This window comes from Coffea arabica, chromosome 1c, assembly GCF_036785885.1.
Source record: "Coffea arabica cultivar ET-39 chromosome 1c, Coffea Arabica ET-39 HiFi, whole genome shotgun sequence".
Classification (NCBI taxonomy): domain Eukaryota; kingdom Viridiplantae; phylum Streptophyta; class Magnoliopsida; order Gentianales; family Rubiaceae; genus Coffea; species Coffea arabica.
The window spans coordinates 48,683,484-48,699,211 of NC_092310.1; the positions used below are offsets into that span (position 1 = coordinate 48,683,484).

Consider the following 15,728-nt stretch of genomic DNA (forward strand, 5'->3'; position numbering starts at 1 on the left):
AACTTTTGTTCAGTTTTCATATAATGTTTTTAAAAATTGAACCCAAAATCACTATATGAACTCGAATTGATAATTAGGCATTTTTATGACTAATTTGGTTGAGTAAGTTCTCTAAGTTTTACTCATCGTTCACTTAATTTCTTAAGATTATACTCGAGTGCCCAAATGCACGTAATTAGAATGGTATCTTATGTACATATTATTAAAATGATGTCTTATGAAATTATTGCAGGTATCATGCAACAAAATTTTATCAAGTCCTAAAAATGATGTGAGTTCTTGAAAAATATTTTAAAAAGAAAAAATGCATGCATTATTATTTTGGCAGTCCACTTATATTAATTGCATGAGCAAATGAAGGCAGTCCAAAATTTTTTCAACAATCTTTACAAGTGCAAAGTGTTCATTGTTCACAATAACAAACAAGGGTGAAACTATAAAAACAATTCTTCTTTTGAAAAATGTGAAATGTGGGCAAAGATATTATGAAAATAACACAAAAGACCCTGATGATCATAAAATCAAATGTTCAAAACAACATAGAATAGTTCATGATCTTTGTATACTTTTATACATAAATGCATAATTAATGAGTTTTCTGTTAAATTCCATAAACTGCATGGGAGGATATTATCAGTTTCATATGAGATTTAACTTGGGGTCAACTGGTCATGGGTAGAACATGAGATGCCCTAAAACATGACATGGAGAAGAGAATCTGCATATTAAGTGGCTCTTAGAGTCTCTTACTACTAATACTCTTGTTTATGCCTTGGCTAAAAAGCTTGAGGTGCAGGTAAAATGGCCTTAATTTTAAGTACTCTTGTAACTTAGCTTAATTTTGAATCTGGCCCCGAACAAACAATTCAACTCTTGATTCAAGTTTGAACAATAAATAAGATTTGATTAGAGTATCGAATAAAATCCGAGTTGAATATTCAACTCGTACATATTCAATTGATTAAGATTCAATACAACTCAAATAATTTTTTATATTTTTAAGTTTCTTAATATTTTTTATAAAATTATGTATTTAGTATTTTATTATTAAAAAATTAAATAAAATTCCAAGCTCCGAATTGAGCTCGAGCCTAGTGAATACTAAATTGAATCAAACTCAACCTTAAATTTTAAACTCGTTTAGGATTCGAAATGAGCTTTCGTTTGAGTCCAAAAATTCGAATCAAGTCGAAAAATTCGAATTGGAATCTGAGTCTAACAGCTAAGAAATTCGAGTAAATTCGTTTGCAGCCCTAGCTTTATAGATTTAAAATCCACGAAATACAAGTTGAAAAGCCAAACAATTAGTCAAGAAACCAGAGCATCCAAAAACTATATATTTCCTTTCCTTTCTTCCTCAATCTCCATCCCTTGACCAAGACAAAAAAGATGCTCACTAGTAACGACATACCAGAAAGGTCTATGAATCCTTTAAAGGGCTAAGGGAAAGAGGAAATGAAACCCCAACTCAAGGGAAGAACAACAGGGACAATAATTACAAAACCTTTACAACTATACAAAATTCCTGTAGAATTGAGGGATTATTTCCTCACCTCAAAATTAGGGAATGCTTTCTCTATAACATAAGTTGGCACTATGTACTGTTATGATTTTTCTTTGTGTATGTCAAATATGGATCCTGAGCAATGGTCAAAACATCTGGCCTCTCTGCCTGATTATATGTAAGACAACGACGAATAAAATCCTGCAAAACATAAAAGGAGTAACTACTTCAGCATACAGAACAAAAGTGATGAATGAAAAGTATAGCACAGTCTATATACAAGTGTTCTTCAGTTTTTTGGCAGCAAATGTCCTTTAAATACATGTAACCACATTCATCGCAGAAAATCCAAAAAATAAAATAAACATTGTAATAAAGAATCGAAGCTAAACAAGGAAACATCCTAAAGGTACAAATTTTGCACCTTTGCCAAGCAAATAATTTAGAAATCCATCAACAGTATTGTTATCAATTTTCATGAGAATCAGCAATGCCAGTTTTATTTAATAAATCATCATCATAGTTTCTTCATTTTTGACATACCTAGCAAGTTTGTCTATTTCGTTTTGTTCCGTCATCAATCATTTCCATATTATGACTTGCAATATGAGTAAAAGGAAGCATGAACATTATGTCTGAGCTCAGAAACTGCTATAAAACATTGATACAAATGAGATTTTCAAATTTGCAGCACATCTGGCTTGGAGAATTGCCAGAGAGAAGTGGGGGGTGGGGCTGGGGGAATAGATTGACATGTTTGTAAATGGACAACCTCGATTGAATTTCATACAGAATACTTCTGCTAACAGAAAGTATAGACATTGACGAGTCAAAACCCATTTACTGAAATAAATTTTGAAGCACTTCAATACCACATCAGAATTGACTCCACTACGTTGGAAACGATAACCATTATGAAACAAACAAGAGGATATCATGAATAAACTCAGTAGCATCCACATGATTGGCATGCTTATCCATTACAGATAAATTAAAGACATAATTGTTGAAACTTTTGCGTGAAAACACATCAAATTGTAAAGTATAAGAAAGATGATCAATTTCACACCCCACTTTTACTGTTATCAAATTGTGGTAATAAACACTAGCAATTAGTGCTGGTGATGGTGATAGTGATGGTGGTGGTAACAATGATATAGTCTCTCCTACGCAGACTCTCTTTGAGAATTTACCCTACATAAGGATGTCGAAGATTATCAGCCCAAGAAACATTAGCAAAGAAGTTTACACACAAATGATTAGTGAACCTGCCTTTGCCTCGTTCGACACAGCTGGCCTTGAAGGAAAATCCACCTTGCGGGCTTTAATGATGGTATCTTCGCGTAAAATTCGTTCTTGGGTTTGGTCATGACCAAAAGGCCGTTTGCCAAATAGCATTTGGTACAGAAGAATCCCAGCTGACCAAACATCCACCTGTATTCTCGAACAGAATCACAAGTATCTATCAGATCGAGAACATACAATTGAACATCAGTACAAAATAAAATGGCCTCATTAAAAGGTTGCCCAAAAGATGCTTCAAGGGCCAATGCAAAGACAAGAATAGCAGGCTTAGACAAGGCAGAAAATGCAGGTACATATCCAGGCCATTACAGCTTCCCAACTAGTTAAACATAATCACAGATAAAATACAACATTCACCAAACCTTTGAGGATATAAGGGGTGTCTTGTTAAGCTCAAAGCATTCAGGAGGTAGATACCTGAAATTCAGTATAGAACTATGCATTCAGGACATCATTTCGAATAATAAAAACATAAATCAACGCAAGGCTGCTAATATCTAGCTACCAGCCAAATAATGAAACTGCATTAGCCACAAAAATATAAACCAATGGATCCAAAGGCAAATTTAATGAATGCGGCATGAGCTGAAAAAGAAAAAAAACAGAGCTTAAGAGACAAACTCTATTAAACTATATCATCATTGCAGAAGGCATTCTTCCACGAGAACATGCCAGAAATGGACAAGTCAGAAGAGCTAATTTGCTGCACGACTCACCAATATGTCCCAGCTCCCTGGGAGGTAAGCTCCATCCCCTGGGACCCAACATCATCCTCCACTATTTTGCTAAGACCAAAATCAGTCACTTTAGCAGTGCCAAATTCATCAAATAGAACATTTCCTGGCTTCAGATCATAATGTATAATCTTTTGTGCTCTTTTATTCAGGTAAACAAGGCCACGAAATATCTGAACGATTATGATTCTAGCTTCTCTTTCTGGCAAAACAGGCATTGCTTTGAGGACTGCATCAAGATCCTTGCCTGAATAGGCAAAACATATTGAAACAAGAGACTAAAAATACTTGTGATCCTCATTCCAAGATAAAAAATAATGATTCATCTACATTTCCAATTTGTGTTTCGTGTATTAGTATAGAAATTATTGAATAGCAATGCAACTGCGAGAGCAACCATACCACTGCAGTATTCCAAGACAGTGCAGAATGTGTTTTGGTCTATCTCAAAAATGTCCCACAGACGAACAATGTGATTATGTACCAAGCTTTTATGAATATTGTACTCCCTGATAGCATGTCGTACATAACTTTGCTTCTTCTCTTCACTCCACTGAGCATTCAAACCATGAAGCTTACATGCAACATATCTATGCTCGACTAAGTCAAAAGCCTGCCATCAATGTTGATTCAAATCACTCAGAATATCCATTTTCAAAATATTCAAAGTTAGAAAGGAAATTGGTAACACTTTATATGGATGGATGGAGATTTCCTTCGCAACTCATACACATTGAAGCCTCCAAAGCAACAGAGTATAGGAATCCTAGTATTTTACCTTATAGACCTCACTAAATCCTCCTTTGCCAAGAAGGTTTAAGAGGGCATAGCGATGGTTCAAAATCTGAAAATTGTTGAAGCGAGAGCCATCCTCATCTCTTATTCGTTTCATTTCCCTTATAAGCCTTGCTTTATCCAACTCATAACGATCTCTTTCACGCATAATTGTTTCTTCCTCCTGTAGGAAATTTGATACTAAAAGTGACAACATTCACAAAAATCTTGTCCAATAAAAGAATAAGAAACAGACATACACGTTTGATGCAAGCTAAACGAGATTTATAGATTTCATCTTGAATGAGAGAATCATCTTCCTGGACTCCAGCTTCTGAATCAGTTCCATCAACTTTATCTGCAATAATCATTATTTATTAGTGCCATTCGTCAACCAGTATCACATCAATAAGAATAACACGGACACTTCATGAAAAGCAAGAATTGTACTCATGTATACAATTTGCAGAACTAATAGTTGCCTGTGGACTATTATTAATTAGTTACATATCTTCAGTATCATTGCATGGAGGAATGTTGTTACACCCCCAAGAAAGTTAGATAACCCATTCTTAAACTAGTTAAACAATTATCCAAATATCTAAACTAAAATGGCAGAAAAACATGTGGAAAAGGATGTTCAAATTGCAAATGGTTAGTTGACCATCCACTGTCAACCAGATATTGGAATCGAGTTTAATATACACTTTAGTCATCAAATACATATCTTTTAGTATCGACTAAATAATTACTAACCATAAAAACAGAAATCATTGCATTCTTCAGACTCCCAACGGAACAATCTAAAATACTACTCAAAGCCTTGTGCACTCATGAATCAACCACACTTTGAAGTAGTTAATTGTGCATTCTCCTATCCTTATTACCTTTCAACATTACCCTATACCCCAGGAACTGCTATTTGCTGAGGACTCAGAAAAGTGTCATTGTAGTGAAATTTATCAGCATATATTAGTTTGAAAAAGAATATACACATATAAAACTCTTTTACCTGGCTGCTTTTTCTTCAGTGATTTCCTCTGCCGTTCAATTGCTTCTTTCATCTCCAATAAGTTTCTCTGGAAAATAACATGTTTGCACCAGTTACTATATCTCTTTTTTCTTTTTTGAGCTACTGTATCTTAATGTTCTGTTACGTGAAACCACAAACTGACATGACAAGGACAAAATACTCAGCAAAAGGAGAACAATTGCAATTAACACAGTATCTGGCACCATGTACAAGCACTTCATGCATCAGAGGTACAGGAAAGATTGTTTTCCTATAATAAACATGTTAACTTGCCAAAAGAAACCATCAGATAAGTAATCAGACTACACCATGAAAGACTTAGAAGTCCTAAGGTCAATCAACTATTTGAACCCTACAATCAGATGCCACAGAAAAGTTTCCAGACAGAAGTTCACAAAGTATCATGAACCAGAATACTGCAAGTAGGAATAACACTACAAAACTACAGATATTAAACAAGACCAATCAAATTCAAAACTAGATGAATAACATGAGCAGAACTACTACATAGCAATAAAAAGTACTGTATTGAAGCAATTAATGCTCATCATTTTCATGTAGAACAAGTTTCGAGATCACCCCCACACATTAGGCCAACAACATAGAAGAGGACATACAACAATGTCAAATCTGCAGATAATGTCAACAACTCCCGCAACAGTAAATTTCAGCAGTAATCAACATCATTTTTGGCTTTTCCAAATAAGAGCAAGTGGAAAAGTAAAAACTGATCTTTACTGGATTCTTTTTACAAATTCTAACAAAAATTTTGTGAGCCCAAATAATTCGTAGAAATGAGCCAATTTATTTTTGAAAGATGCTAGAAGAAAATCAGACTACTCCATTAAGCAGAGAGAAGCATACAAGCTGGACATTGAGATCCTTCAATGCTGGCCCATCCTCCCATGTCTCAGAAATGAGAGTTCCAGCTCTGCAATTTAGGGGCGGAAAACATTAAAAGTGAGAAAAAAATCCTCAACAGTAAACAAACTGCTACTTTGCAAAGAACTGAAATAAATATACATCTTAGAAAGGATTTGTTGAGAAGAAATTTATCAGACACAAAAAACAAGTAAATGTGCAACAACCAAATAAGAGAACATGATCTGTTAAAAAAACTTTGGTTAAGCCAGCCAAGATATTGCAACCAAGCCCTTGTTTTAGAGCCCAAAAAAGATTTTGTTTTCTATATAATACAAGCGATAACAGGAGAAAATAAGCTTTCATTAATCAGGTTAGCCCATCAATTTTATCAAAGGCAGGTATCACAAATTTAGTCACTTTGTTTCTGTCAAAGGCTGGTATACTTTCGTCATCACCCATAGCAGCAGCAGCAGCTAATAGCCTTGCAGCTTTCATCAATACAAGATGGAACTCCAACAATATCATAAGAACCACCCACTCCAAGCATCCCAAGTAACACCACTAGTACTCAGCTAGGGTTCATTCACAGATGATAGGAACCATTAAACTCGTGAGCACCTCGTGCAACCCACCATTTCAATATAATTGTGCAAGTCTACCACAAAAAACGTACTGCCAATTGCCCCTCATTACTCCTTCAACACCACAGAAAGAAGTGTAGGGAAAACAGACAGCCAAGACCACTCTCACTTCCCTAAGGCTCAAATACTGCCACGCCAAACCAACCACCCATAAATATATGTTTACAAGGGCCAGCATATACACCTGTTCCTAAACTTGGACAACATTCAATAATGGAGCTACTCAAAGCGTACATACCGGTAGTTTCCATGTATATGCATACATGCCTATCAAGCATTTATCGTATGCTTCACGTTGTGATATTTCCAAGCCTTCTACTTTGTGAAATTGTGCTTGGTCTGGTAATTATGTTCCAAGATTTCAGCAGGAATAAGGCTAGTGTACATTTCGACTGTGTCCAAACATAGGAGATGCAGGTCTTGCTCCTTGAGTATTATTCTGCTATACTTCATGCTTGGGCCCAAAAATAAAAGATGGAAAGTGGGCCATGAAAAAATTCTAACCTCTCATCACAACCCAATAAGCTAACTGGTTTAACAGAAGGGAAGTCAACAGTAAGCTACCTGATTACTCCAACATTGCCAAGTCTCAAAGAATCCTGGCGAACTTTCATCCTTGCTTCTTGTCTCTCAGCTTTTGAAACAGATATCAACAAATCAGATAATGTTTTTAATCTCTGCAACCCGAAAGAAAAACATAATTAGTAGATGAAACACTGGACCAAGAAACACGATGACGTCTATATTAACATTTTTTTCTTTACAAGAGACAACTCTCCATGTATACCAAAAAAACAAGGAATAACAGCATTAGATAAAAATTGCACCAACACCTTGCCATACAGTTATTCAGCTGAACTCCAGAATTATGATATATCCGTAATATGAGCAGGAAATAATTGTTTAACAACATTGGAAACATCTTGGCAAAAAAGTCAAAAGTAAGTGATACTATATCAAACACCTCATAGGCAAAGTTTTAGATGAAAGAATGTACATTCTCCAGTTTCAACAATGAATGAACCTGCAGATAAGTCACCCCTAATGCTTCTAAGGACCCACTATAATCGGTGATCATATTTGACCGGTTACTACATTCAGGTATGTTACAAATAAAATCATGACCTAAATTCCAGGTAAATATTCTTAACTGCATGGTGAGCAAACAGTAGGGGAAAGGAGATTTAGAGAGAAATAATATTTGATATATTGAAAACTAAATTTTGGAGCTTTTATCTTAAACAGTTGTTGGACATACATAAGCATAGGCAGACATGCCACGGATATTTGTCTCTCTGAACATCTATAGTGTAACCAATACTACTTTTTGTACTATACATGGCATTCTTACTCAAGAAGATTATGAATGTATCATTAATGTTATTGCGATAACCAGGTAAAGGACCATCTGCTGGCATCAAGTACACTTTTTCATTGATTGATCACTTGCTAAATGACAAATGACACAATCACATCATCACTTGAATCAAAATAGAGAGGGTAGACGAAATGAAAGAACTAGATGCTTCAATCAGCTTTTAGATCTTTAAAAATCAGAGACTGGAATCAATTAAATTGTCTTTTTGGAGCTAAAAATAGCCTGTATGCCAGAGTGTGTTTTGGATACTTGACGGATAACATGTTCACCTTTGCAAAAAGCTTATCATTACAAAAGCAAAAAATCAAAGTAAGTGCAAAGGATCAGAATGGCATACCTTTGGCTTCATCTGCAGCTCAATATCCTTGATATCCTTCAACTCCTGTTCAAATCATAACATAGAAAAGTGAATTCTACATTGCAGAAGAAACAGTAAATTTTCATGCTAATGCAGGTGGCAGTGATCTGAAAGAGAATCATACCTTCTCTAGCTCTTGAGTTAAATGTTGAGATTTCCGTAATGCCTCCTCCAAATTTCCAACTTTCTCGCGTAATGTTGTGTTCTCCTCCTAAATATATTAGGTGTACATGATTGTGACATTTAAAGTTGTGAAAAAAAACTATAACACTTTATTAGGAGATTCAAAGACTAAAAAATTGCAACAGAATCACACAACATTTTTCGTTAGAAACTGTGTCTTAGTTACATACTAATAAAAAGACAAAGAATACAGCTGTAGCAGAAAAATTCTACCTCCAATAAACTTAAATCGTCACGTCGAAGTTGCTCTTTGGGCCACCCGTCCTGCAATAAGAATTAGGCACACAAGAGTTTAATGAGATTAATTTAAAAGAAAACAACAAACAAATAAAGCCCAACCAATTCAATCCAATAGAAGTGATTTGGCCTGATTTTGATTGAGTTGTAAGCAACACCTCTACACTTCCAAAATTACAGAAATTATGTCAGAACAAAGGAGAAATACAAACTGGTTGATCTGTAGGGTATTTTACAACGTAGTAATGATATTTTTAGGTTGGAACATCCTTTTCTGCTACACTAGATTCTAGAACACGGGCAGTCAATACAAAACAGATTTCTGAACTACTTGTAGTGATCCAGTAGAAAAATGAAAAAACAGCTACATACATTCCCAGTAATTACTCACAACAACAATGAGATATAACCTAAAATCCCAATTTGAATACCCAAAAACCATTTTTAGCAAATTAATATACTGCTACAGCTTATTCAGGTGGGGGGGGGGGGGGGGAAGGACCGACTATTATCTAGTTCAAACTAGACCAATTGACAACGCAAACTCTATGCAAAAGTTAGGCAAGATACCGGACATGGATCAAACGGTTCTCAATTTTTCACTCCCAATAAATAAAGAAATTTCATTAAATAATTTCTACAAATCAGGTTTACATAACACAGAAATATGACCATTGCGACGGTCAACCAAGACATCTAAATCTTAAAGTTCCAAATCCGTAGCAAGCAAAAAATTTAAAGAGTATTAACAAAAATTTGGAAAGTATCAAGACTATGATGAGTAACTTTACCATTAGATGAAACAGTCAAACAGCCAAAGCAGAAATTCTCTTTGATCATTTTTTTTTCTGGCACAAGATTTTAGGTTTCCAAGATAATTTAAATAGAGCCTCAGTGAAGCATGTGCCAACTGTACCACAATATCTTTCAAGTAATTACACTTTAGATATATAGTGATTTAAATCTTTGCATTCAATTTTGTTGACCAGCAAGCCACTTTTTCTTATATATCTGCAAAACTTTCTAGATCAAGGAAATCAGGTAAAGTACAAAGCAAAGGACATTGGTATAGAGATAGTTGCATGTGACAAGGTAACCATACATTATAATTTGGTTATTTGAACAGAGTTAAAAATTAGAAGCAGAAAGCAATAATTATCTTAGAGATATAGTCATGTTAAAGAAGGCTTACCTTTTCAAGCTGTCCATTTGGTGGAGAAACCGTTTGAATTTTGGTTTGATCATTACCTCGTGAACCACGCCCTCTAGCCGAGGCAGAATACCCCCTGCCACGGCTTTGTTTTTTCCTATTTGTGTCTGAAGCCAGCTTATTTGTGTCCACAGTCTCAACAACCTTCTGTCTTGGCTCAGCCACAGACTGAGATGCATGTCCCTATTTGCATATATGTTAATTTGGGGAAATAAAAATCTGAAAATTAGTAGCTATTAAAGTCCCCAAAGAAGGAACAACCAGATATTATAACGGAAGAAATAAGTTTTAAAGGACCAAACCATACTAGGAACCAGGGATTACTATGAACATTCAGTATATTAATCAATTGAACAATCCAAAATGCAGTAGCCATAATAAGGCATACCTCAACATGTTCAAAAACCATGCCACTGTTATCCTCGTCCAATTTACGCCGCTTCTGTGTGTTAGCTTGAATGAGAAATTCCCCTCCATTCTGGCAGAAAGAAACTCATCATGTTATGGACATTCAAAAGCCTTCACGAAAGGTGCAACAGGACCACGGCAATGAAATACCAATGCACGCTAAGAAAATGTTGAAACGATAATTACTCACCACGTAATGGAAAGGATACTTGTTTCAACATAAAGAACAAACCATAATGCATGTGAACGGGTTCACACAACTTTTAAAAGAAAAAGTGAATTAGGCTCAAGTGACTATCTTTTTCTTTTTAATGAATTAAAAGTGTATCTAACTATCTAACAGCATTTCCATTTAGAGCCTCTACTAAAGCCAAAGAGCTTGTTGCTGGCTGAAATCATGCACAGAATTTGGTGAGGTAGCATACTGACAATACTTGTTCACTGGATTGGAGTATCTTCTATTAGAGTTAGTGATTTAGCCAGCCTACTAAATCATGCTATCATTTACCACCACAAATTCATCCAAATCAGCTGATGAAGCTTTTGGCTGAGGAGAATCAAGGTTTCATATTAAAATCATTTCAAAATTTGTGGAGTGCAAAAACTTAATAAAGGAACAAGAACATCCAGCAAAAGTGTGTGAAAATCAGACTAAAATTGCCAAAAGGCCCAAATACTAGAAACAGCTCAGCGAGAAAGTTTACAAGCCAAAGATTTAAAAATGAACATGTAAATTTAAAGGAATATGTAAGGAAAGTATCACCGAGATAGGCATCACCCACTAATGCATACATATTCTTTCTGCATGTTCATGTCATTTATTTGTGGCAAGGTAAAAGAATGCAACCTATATGCGACGTACAATGCACTACACACATGCAATCATTACATTGACAGTAAATGTTCAGTGGCCAAACCAACTAAAATAGGTAGACTGTTACATGAAAAAGAGGCTTCCTTTCGACTCTTAATAGTTACAAATATGCAAATAAAAATGGAGGAAGCAGGAGAAAAAAACATTTCCACCAGCGGAATGTGAGATATGATTATCAACCAAGGATTTTAATGACAACCTTCCACAATGCTTTTGCTTCATCTAACTTATCTCATTTAAATAATTGTTGGATGGTACATGCAATAAAAGAAAGACAATCTTAATGCAAAATCCACTATCCTTTTAAAAAGAGCAAGGACATAATTCCTGTACTGATACATTTCATATCATTCTGAAGCTGTAAGAATTAATGTTGCACATTTATTGAAAATTGATAGCATTGAGACCGTCTAAAAATTAGTTGAAATCATTCGAATCATGCTTCACTGGCTTAGCAAGAAATTGGAAGTGTAACACATTAAACATTCCTTATAACAAACAGAAGCACTCAATTGAAAACCAAATATTTGAGCAAAATCCAGTTTTTTTTTATTATTTCCCTCTAGAAGTGCACTGAACCACAAGGACCTTTTTATCAATGTTTCATTGTGTAAGTGTTAGCCACTTCCTTTAATCAATTTACAAGTATTAGTATGCTAGCTGTTGAAAGACATAATTGTACAACACCGGATGCAAAGGGTGACAGTAGATAAAAGAACAGATAATAGACAGTTAAAACGAAAAACTTGTACAACGTGCTCAGTTCCCCAACATTTTTTCTCTCCCACCTCTTCTAGCTTTATCCTTCGCACAGAAATTTATCCGCTCATGAAAAATAACTGAAAGTACCAAGCACCAAATAAATTGAAATGAAACCTCACATGAGACGACCTTTCCTTCCCCACAGTCATATGAAAAATGCCATGCAACTTGGACCATGATAAAGTTACTGAAGTTTTAAAGACAACCATTGACGAAACACGTGCTTTGCATTCTTTTTAATTCTTCAACTCAAAAGCTTCAAGCAAGATAGTGAACCAATTTACAAGAGATAAAAAGGAAATCTACACTTAGCAGTTCCTTAAATTTCTTACCCTATATAGGATGAGAAGCTTGCTAGTTGTGTAAGTCAATTATTGTTAAACCTGCTGCAAGTGGATCATCCTTCTTTAAATATTTTTAAAATTTCTTGATGCATTAATGGAATAACATCACCAACTAGATTCCAACTTATGTCAACTCCCAATTTATCTAAGGCTTCCACAGCTCCATTCAGTTTATTTTGGACAATCATTAGAAAATTATGAAAAATCATGCAGGAAAATATCAAACCGTAAACGAAAATATATTATGCTCCTTGTTGTAATTGTAATAGCCACTCACCCAATAAACTACCTCACAATATCCAGAAGAGGCAGAATATGAAACAAACTACAGTCAAACAGAATACGACTTCAACTATCAGTCAATGTTTTCAAAACCAAAGTGGGAAACTCTAAAAAGACACAGGACTAAAAAGACAAATGAAAACCTTATTGTTCAGGAAAGTACAACATTTAAGAATCTCATGTAAAAAGTTCTTCACTGCAACATAAGCATTTAATCCATCCTCTGCACATCAATTGAAAGAACAAAGTCGCAAAAATGTAATAGAAACTGAAGTTGAATCCGTTAGTGATCCAGACAGAAACAAGTGAAAATGGGCAATATCAAGATTAAGGAAAAAAAAATGGATTAAGAAAGTAATGGGTTGCATGGCTAGAAGATCATTTGGAAATTATTTTGAATCATACTTGAGCACTTTTTGTGATTTGATTGGAAAGATAAAAAGGTGATTGAAAGCGTGTTTATGATGCAAAAAATGCTTGCAAAAATTGACAAATCCAAATAAACCCATTGTATGACTTGATAACCAAATCAAAGGTACATCAGCAAGATCATTATCAAACTAATAGCTCCCAGAAAACAGGACAGCCGATGTAACAGGTCGCATTTCCAGAACCATAGCTTCTGCAATTCTTTCCCTTTCCCCAGTATAACTAATAGCTGCAACACAATAGTCATAGCTGTATGCATTAAATTTCAACCATTGTATGGGAATTATCTTGAGTCTCTGCAAACAGGTTTACAACAGCAAATAATTTCAGAATTCCAAATACATAAATTTCCCAAAACAAACATCGACGTCCCACTTTCACAGCCTAGAATTACCACATTATGCCTATATTATGTGATCCATTAAACAAGAAAAATCCAAAAAAGAAAAAGACAAAGAAAACCTAAACACTCACATCGTTGTCATCCGAATCACTAGACAGATGCTCATTAGGCAAGCTCTCAGGAGGCTCGGGGAATTTGGTGGCAACAGACCACGAGGCTGCCTGCTGTGAATGTGCGACGGGTGCAGTTGCAGAGGATGCTTTGCCCACCATTCGCGCCTCGAGCTTCGCAATTTTAGTGGGCAAAGATTGATCCGATTGATTGGAAGAGTTGGAGGAAAATTGCATAAGCATGTCATCCGACATTGTAATCACAAAATTCTCAACTTCAGTCCACTCCTCACAATGCAGGTACGCTGACAGCACTGAAACAGTAGTCAAGTCATTTCCAAAAACGTCAAGAGCCCATCAAAATCTGGGGGTAAAGAATAGAACCCGGAAAAATAAATGCGGGAAAAAAAGCAAGAAAAGTTGAGTTCCTTGGTGCCAAGAAGTGATTTTGGACAAACCCTTTTAGGAAAAGAAGAGTTTTTTAAGCAAGGGCTATTGGGCTAAGCTTCAGTAGTCGAAATTCAACTGTGTTTTTAGTGTGTTTCTGCGTGCCTAAGAGGGGTAAAAAAGGAGTCATTGAAATCAACCAAGATGACCAGAAGAGGAGATGAGAAGTTCATGCAGGGAGAGGGAGAGACAGAGAGAGAGGGAGGAAGAAAAAGTAGGGATTCAGGAGAGAGAGAAAATTAGGGTTTTGGAAGTTGGATTGGTGAAAAAAGGAAAGTAAATGCAGAATCAGGAGAAAGGAGGAGGAAGAGGAGGAGGAGGTGGTGGTGGTGGAAGAGGGGGGAGAAATTTGAAATCAGATGGGGGATATGATGAGATGGGAAGGGAAAAAATGGGACCTTTTGGTTTTTTAGGAGGAAAGTTTGCTAACTGATACCTTGCTATGTTATGCTATGCTGTGAGGAGGTGCAGTTGGTTGGATTTGGCCGTGGTTACCAAATGGTTACTTTGGAAGGCAAAATTAGGAGTCAAAAGGACAAGTGAAATAATGGGTGATAAGTAGCATGATTTGGAAAAGGTAGGGTGATGAAGGAGGACAATATTTGAGTTAATGAGGAAATAAAAGGTATAGATTGGGATTTGGGAATTGGGATTTGGGAATTGAGAAGGCAGAACAGAAGGAAGGTTTGTAGTTTTGTACCTTGGATTTAGGTTGAGAGTCTTGAGACTTGACAGAGGTCACAAGTGAAATGGCAACTTGATGGAGAAGCCAATAGGTTCTTTATAATTTGTTTTGATTATTGGAGATGAGGATGGGGAAATTGGGAGTTGTTTTCTATTCTTTTTTTATTGTTTTGTTTTTGTTAATTTGATGTATTAGATTATTTTGTGCATTTTGGTATGATTTTATTTTATAACGGAGATTGTTTCAAAAAAAATTAAAAAAAAATCGTGAAATTAATATTGTAAATTTCTTTTATATACACGCGCATAGATGTATATAAAACTAGGATTGAAAGATCAGAAATTTGGAAATTTGATAGGGAGATAATGTTTTACAAAGTGAATTTTGTTAGCCAAAAGTTGAGGCTTCTCCATCTTTTTTTTAGGCTTCTCCTTTTACATTTTTTTTTTTTTTGGGGGATGCTCTCCTTTTCCTTTTGTGCAGGAGGTTCCTAGACAATTGAATTTTGGAACAGGGAACTTGAATTGATTCATTGCAAACCAAAATTGGTGCTTTAAAGTGATTTCAGAGACCAAGAAAAGGACAATAATGAAGCTCAAGGAAAGAACACCTCTGATGGAATTATCACTACTTTATTATCCAAATGCATCATTTAAGCTGGCCTGCTATGAATTTTTTTAATCTGCCCTGCTGAAAATTTTAATAGTAATAGAGGCAAAAAATGGCGACAAGAAGAAACAAAAACTACCCATAGATCGGTTCAAATGAATTTGCTGCTTCTCAAGTTATTGGATTAGGATCCTACTCATTGTCATTGTTGGCC

General features: G+C 35.4%; 1 protein-coding gene across 5 annotated transcripts; it reads right to left on the minus strand.

Moving 5' to 3' along the window:
* Positions 1-1,304: 1,304 nt before the first annotated feature.
* LOC113725634 (serine/threonine-protein kinase TOUSLED-like) lies at positions 1,305-14,997 on the minus strand. Of its 5 annotated transcripts, none has more exons than XM_072074614.1 (17): positions 14,921-14,997; positions 13,795-14,087; positions 10,610-10,699; positions 10,204-10,404; positions 8,988-9,038; positions 8,716-8,802; positions 8,571-8,615; positions 7,420-7,532; positions 6,215-6,281; positions 5,330-5,396; positions 4,578-4,675; positions 4,322-4,501; positions 3,946-4,156; positions 3,526-3,790; positions 3,172-3,226; positions 2,777-2,938; positions 2,402-2,698 (listed from the first exon to the last, which is right to left on the minus strand). In XM_072074614.1, the coding sequence occupies exons 2-17, from the start codon at positions 14,026-14,028 to the stop codon at positions 2,417-2,419; spliced, it is 2,208 nt and encodes a 735-aa protein (XP_071930715.1). In that variant the 5' UTR covers positions 14,029-14,087; positions 14,921-14,997; the 3' UTR covers positions 2,402-2,416. The 5 variants fall into 5 exon arrangements, with proteins under 5 accessions (XP_071930721.1, XP_071930715.1, XP_071930717.1 ...); XM_072074616.1 differs by lacking the exon at positions 14,921-14,997 and adding an exon at positions 14,657-14,913; XM_072074620.1 differs by lacking the exons at positions 2,402-2,698; positions 14,921-14,997 and adding an exon at positions 1,305-1,705 and having other exon boundaries at positions 13,795-14,648.
* Positions 14,998-15,728: the final 731 nt, after the last annotated feature.

What these genes read in the sequence shown, in the direction of transcription:
- LOC113725634 (XM_072074614.1), bottom strand. Translation starts at nt 14,028, where the DNA reads ATGTCGGATGACATGCTTATGCAATTTTCCTCCAACTCTTCCAATCAA. An exon ending in CAGGGAGCTGGGACATATTG is followed by an intron (nt 3,227 to 3,525) that starts GTGAGTCGTGCA and finishes ACTGAATTTCAG; the next exon opens with GTATCTACCTCCTGAATGCT. An exon ending in CTGTGTCGAACGAGGCAAAG is followed by an intron (nt 2,699 to 2,776) that starts GCAGGTTCACTA and finishes ATCCTTATGTAG; the next exon opens with GGTAAATTCTCAAAGAGAGT.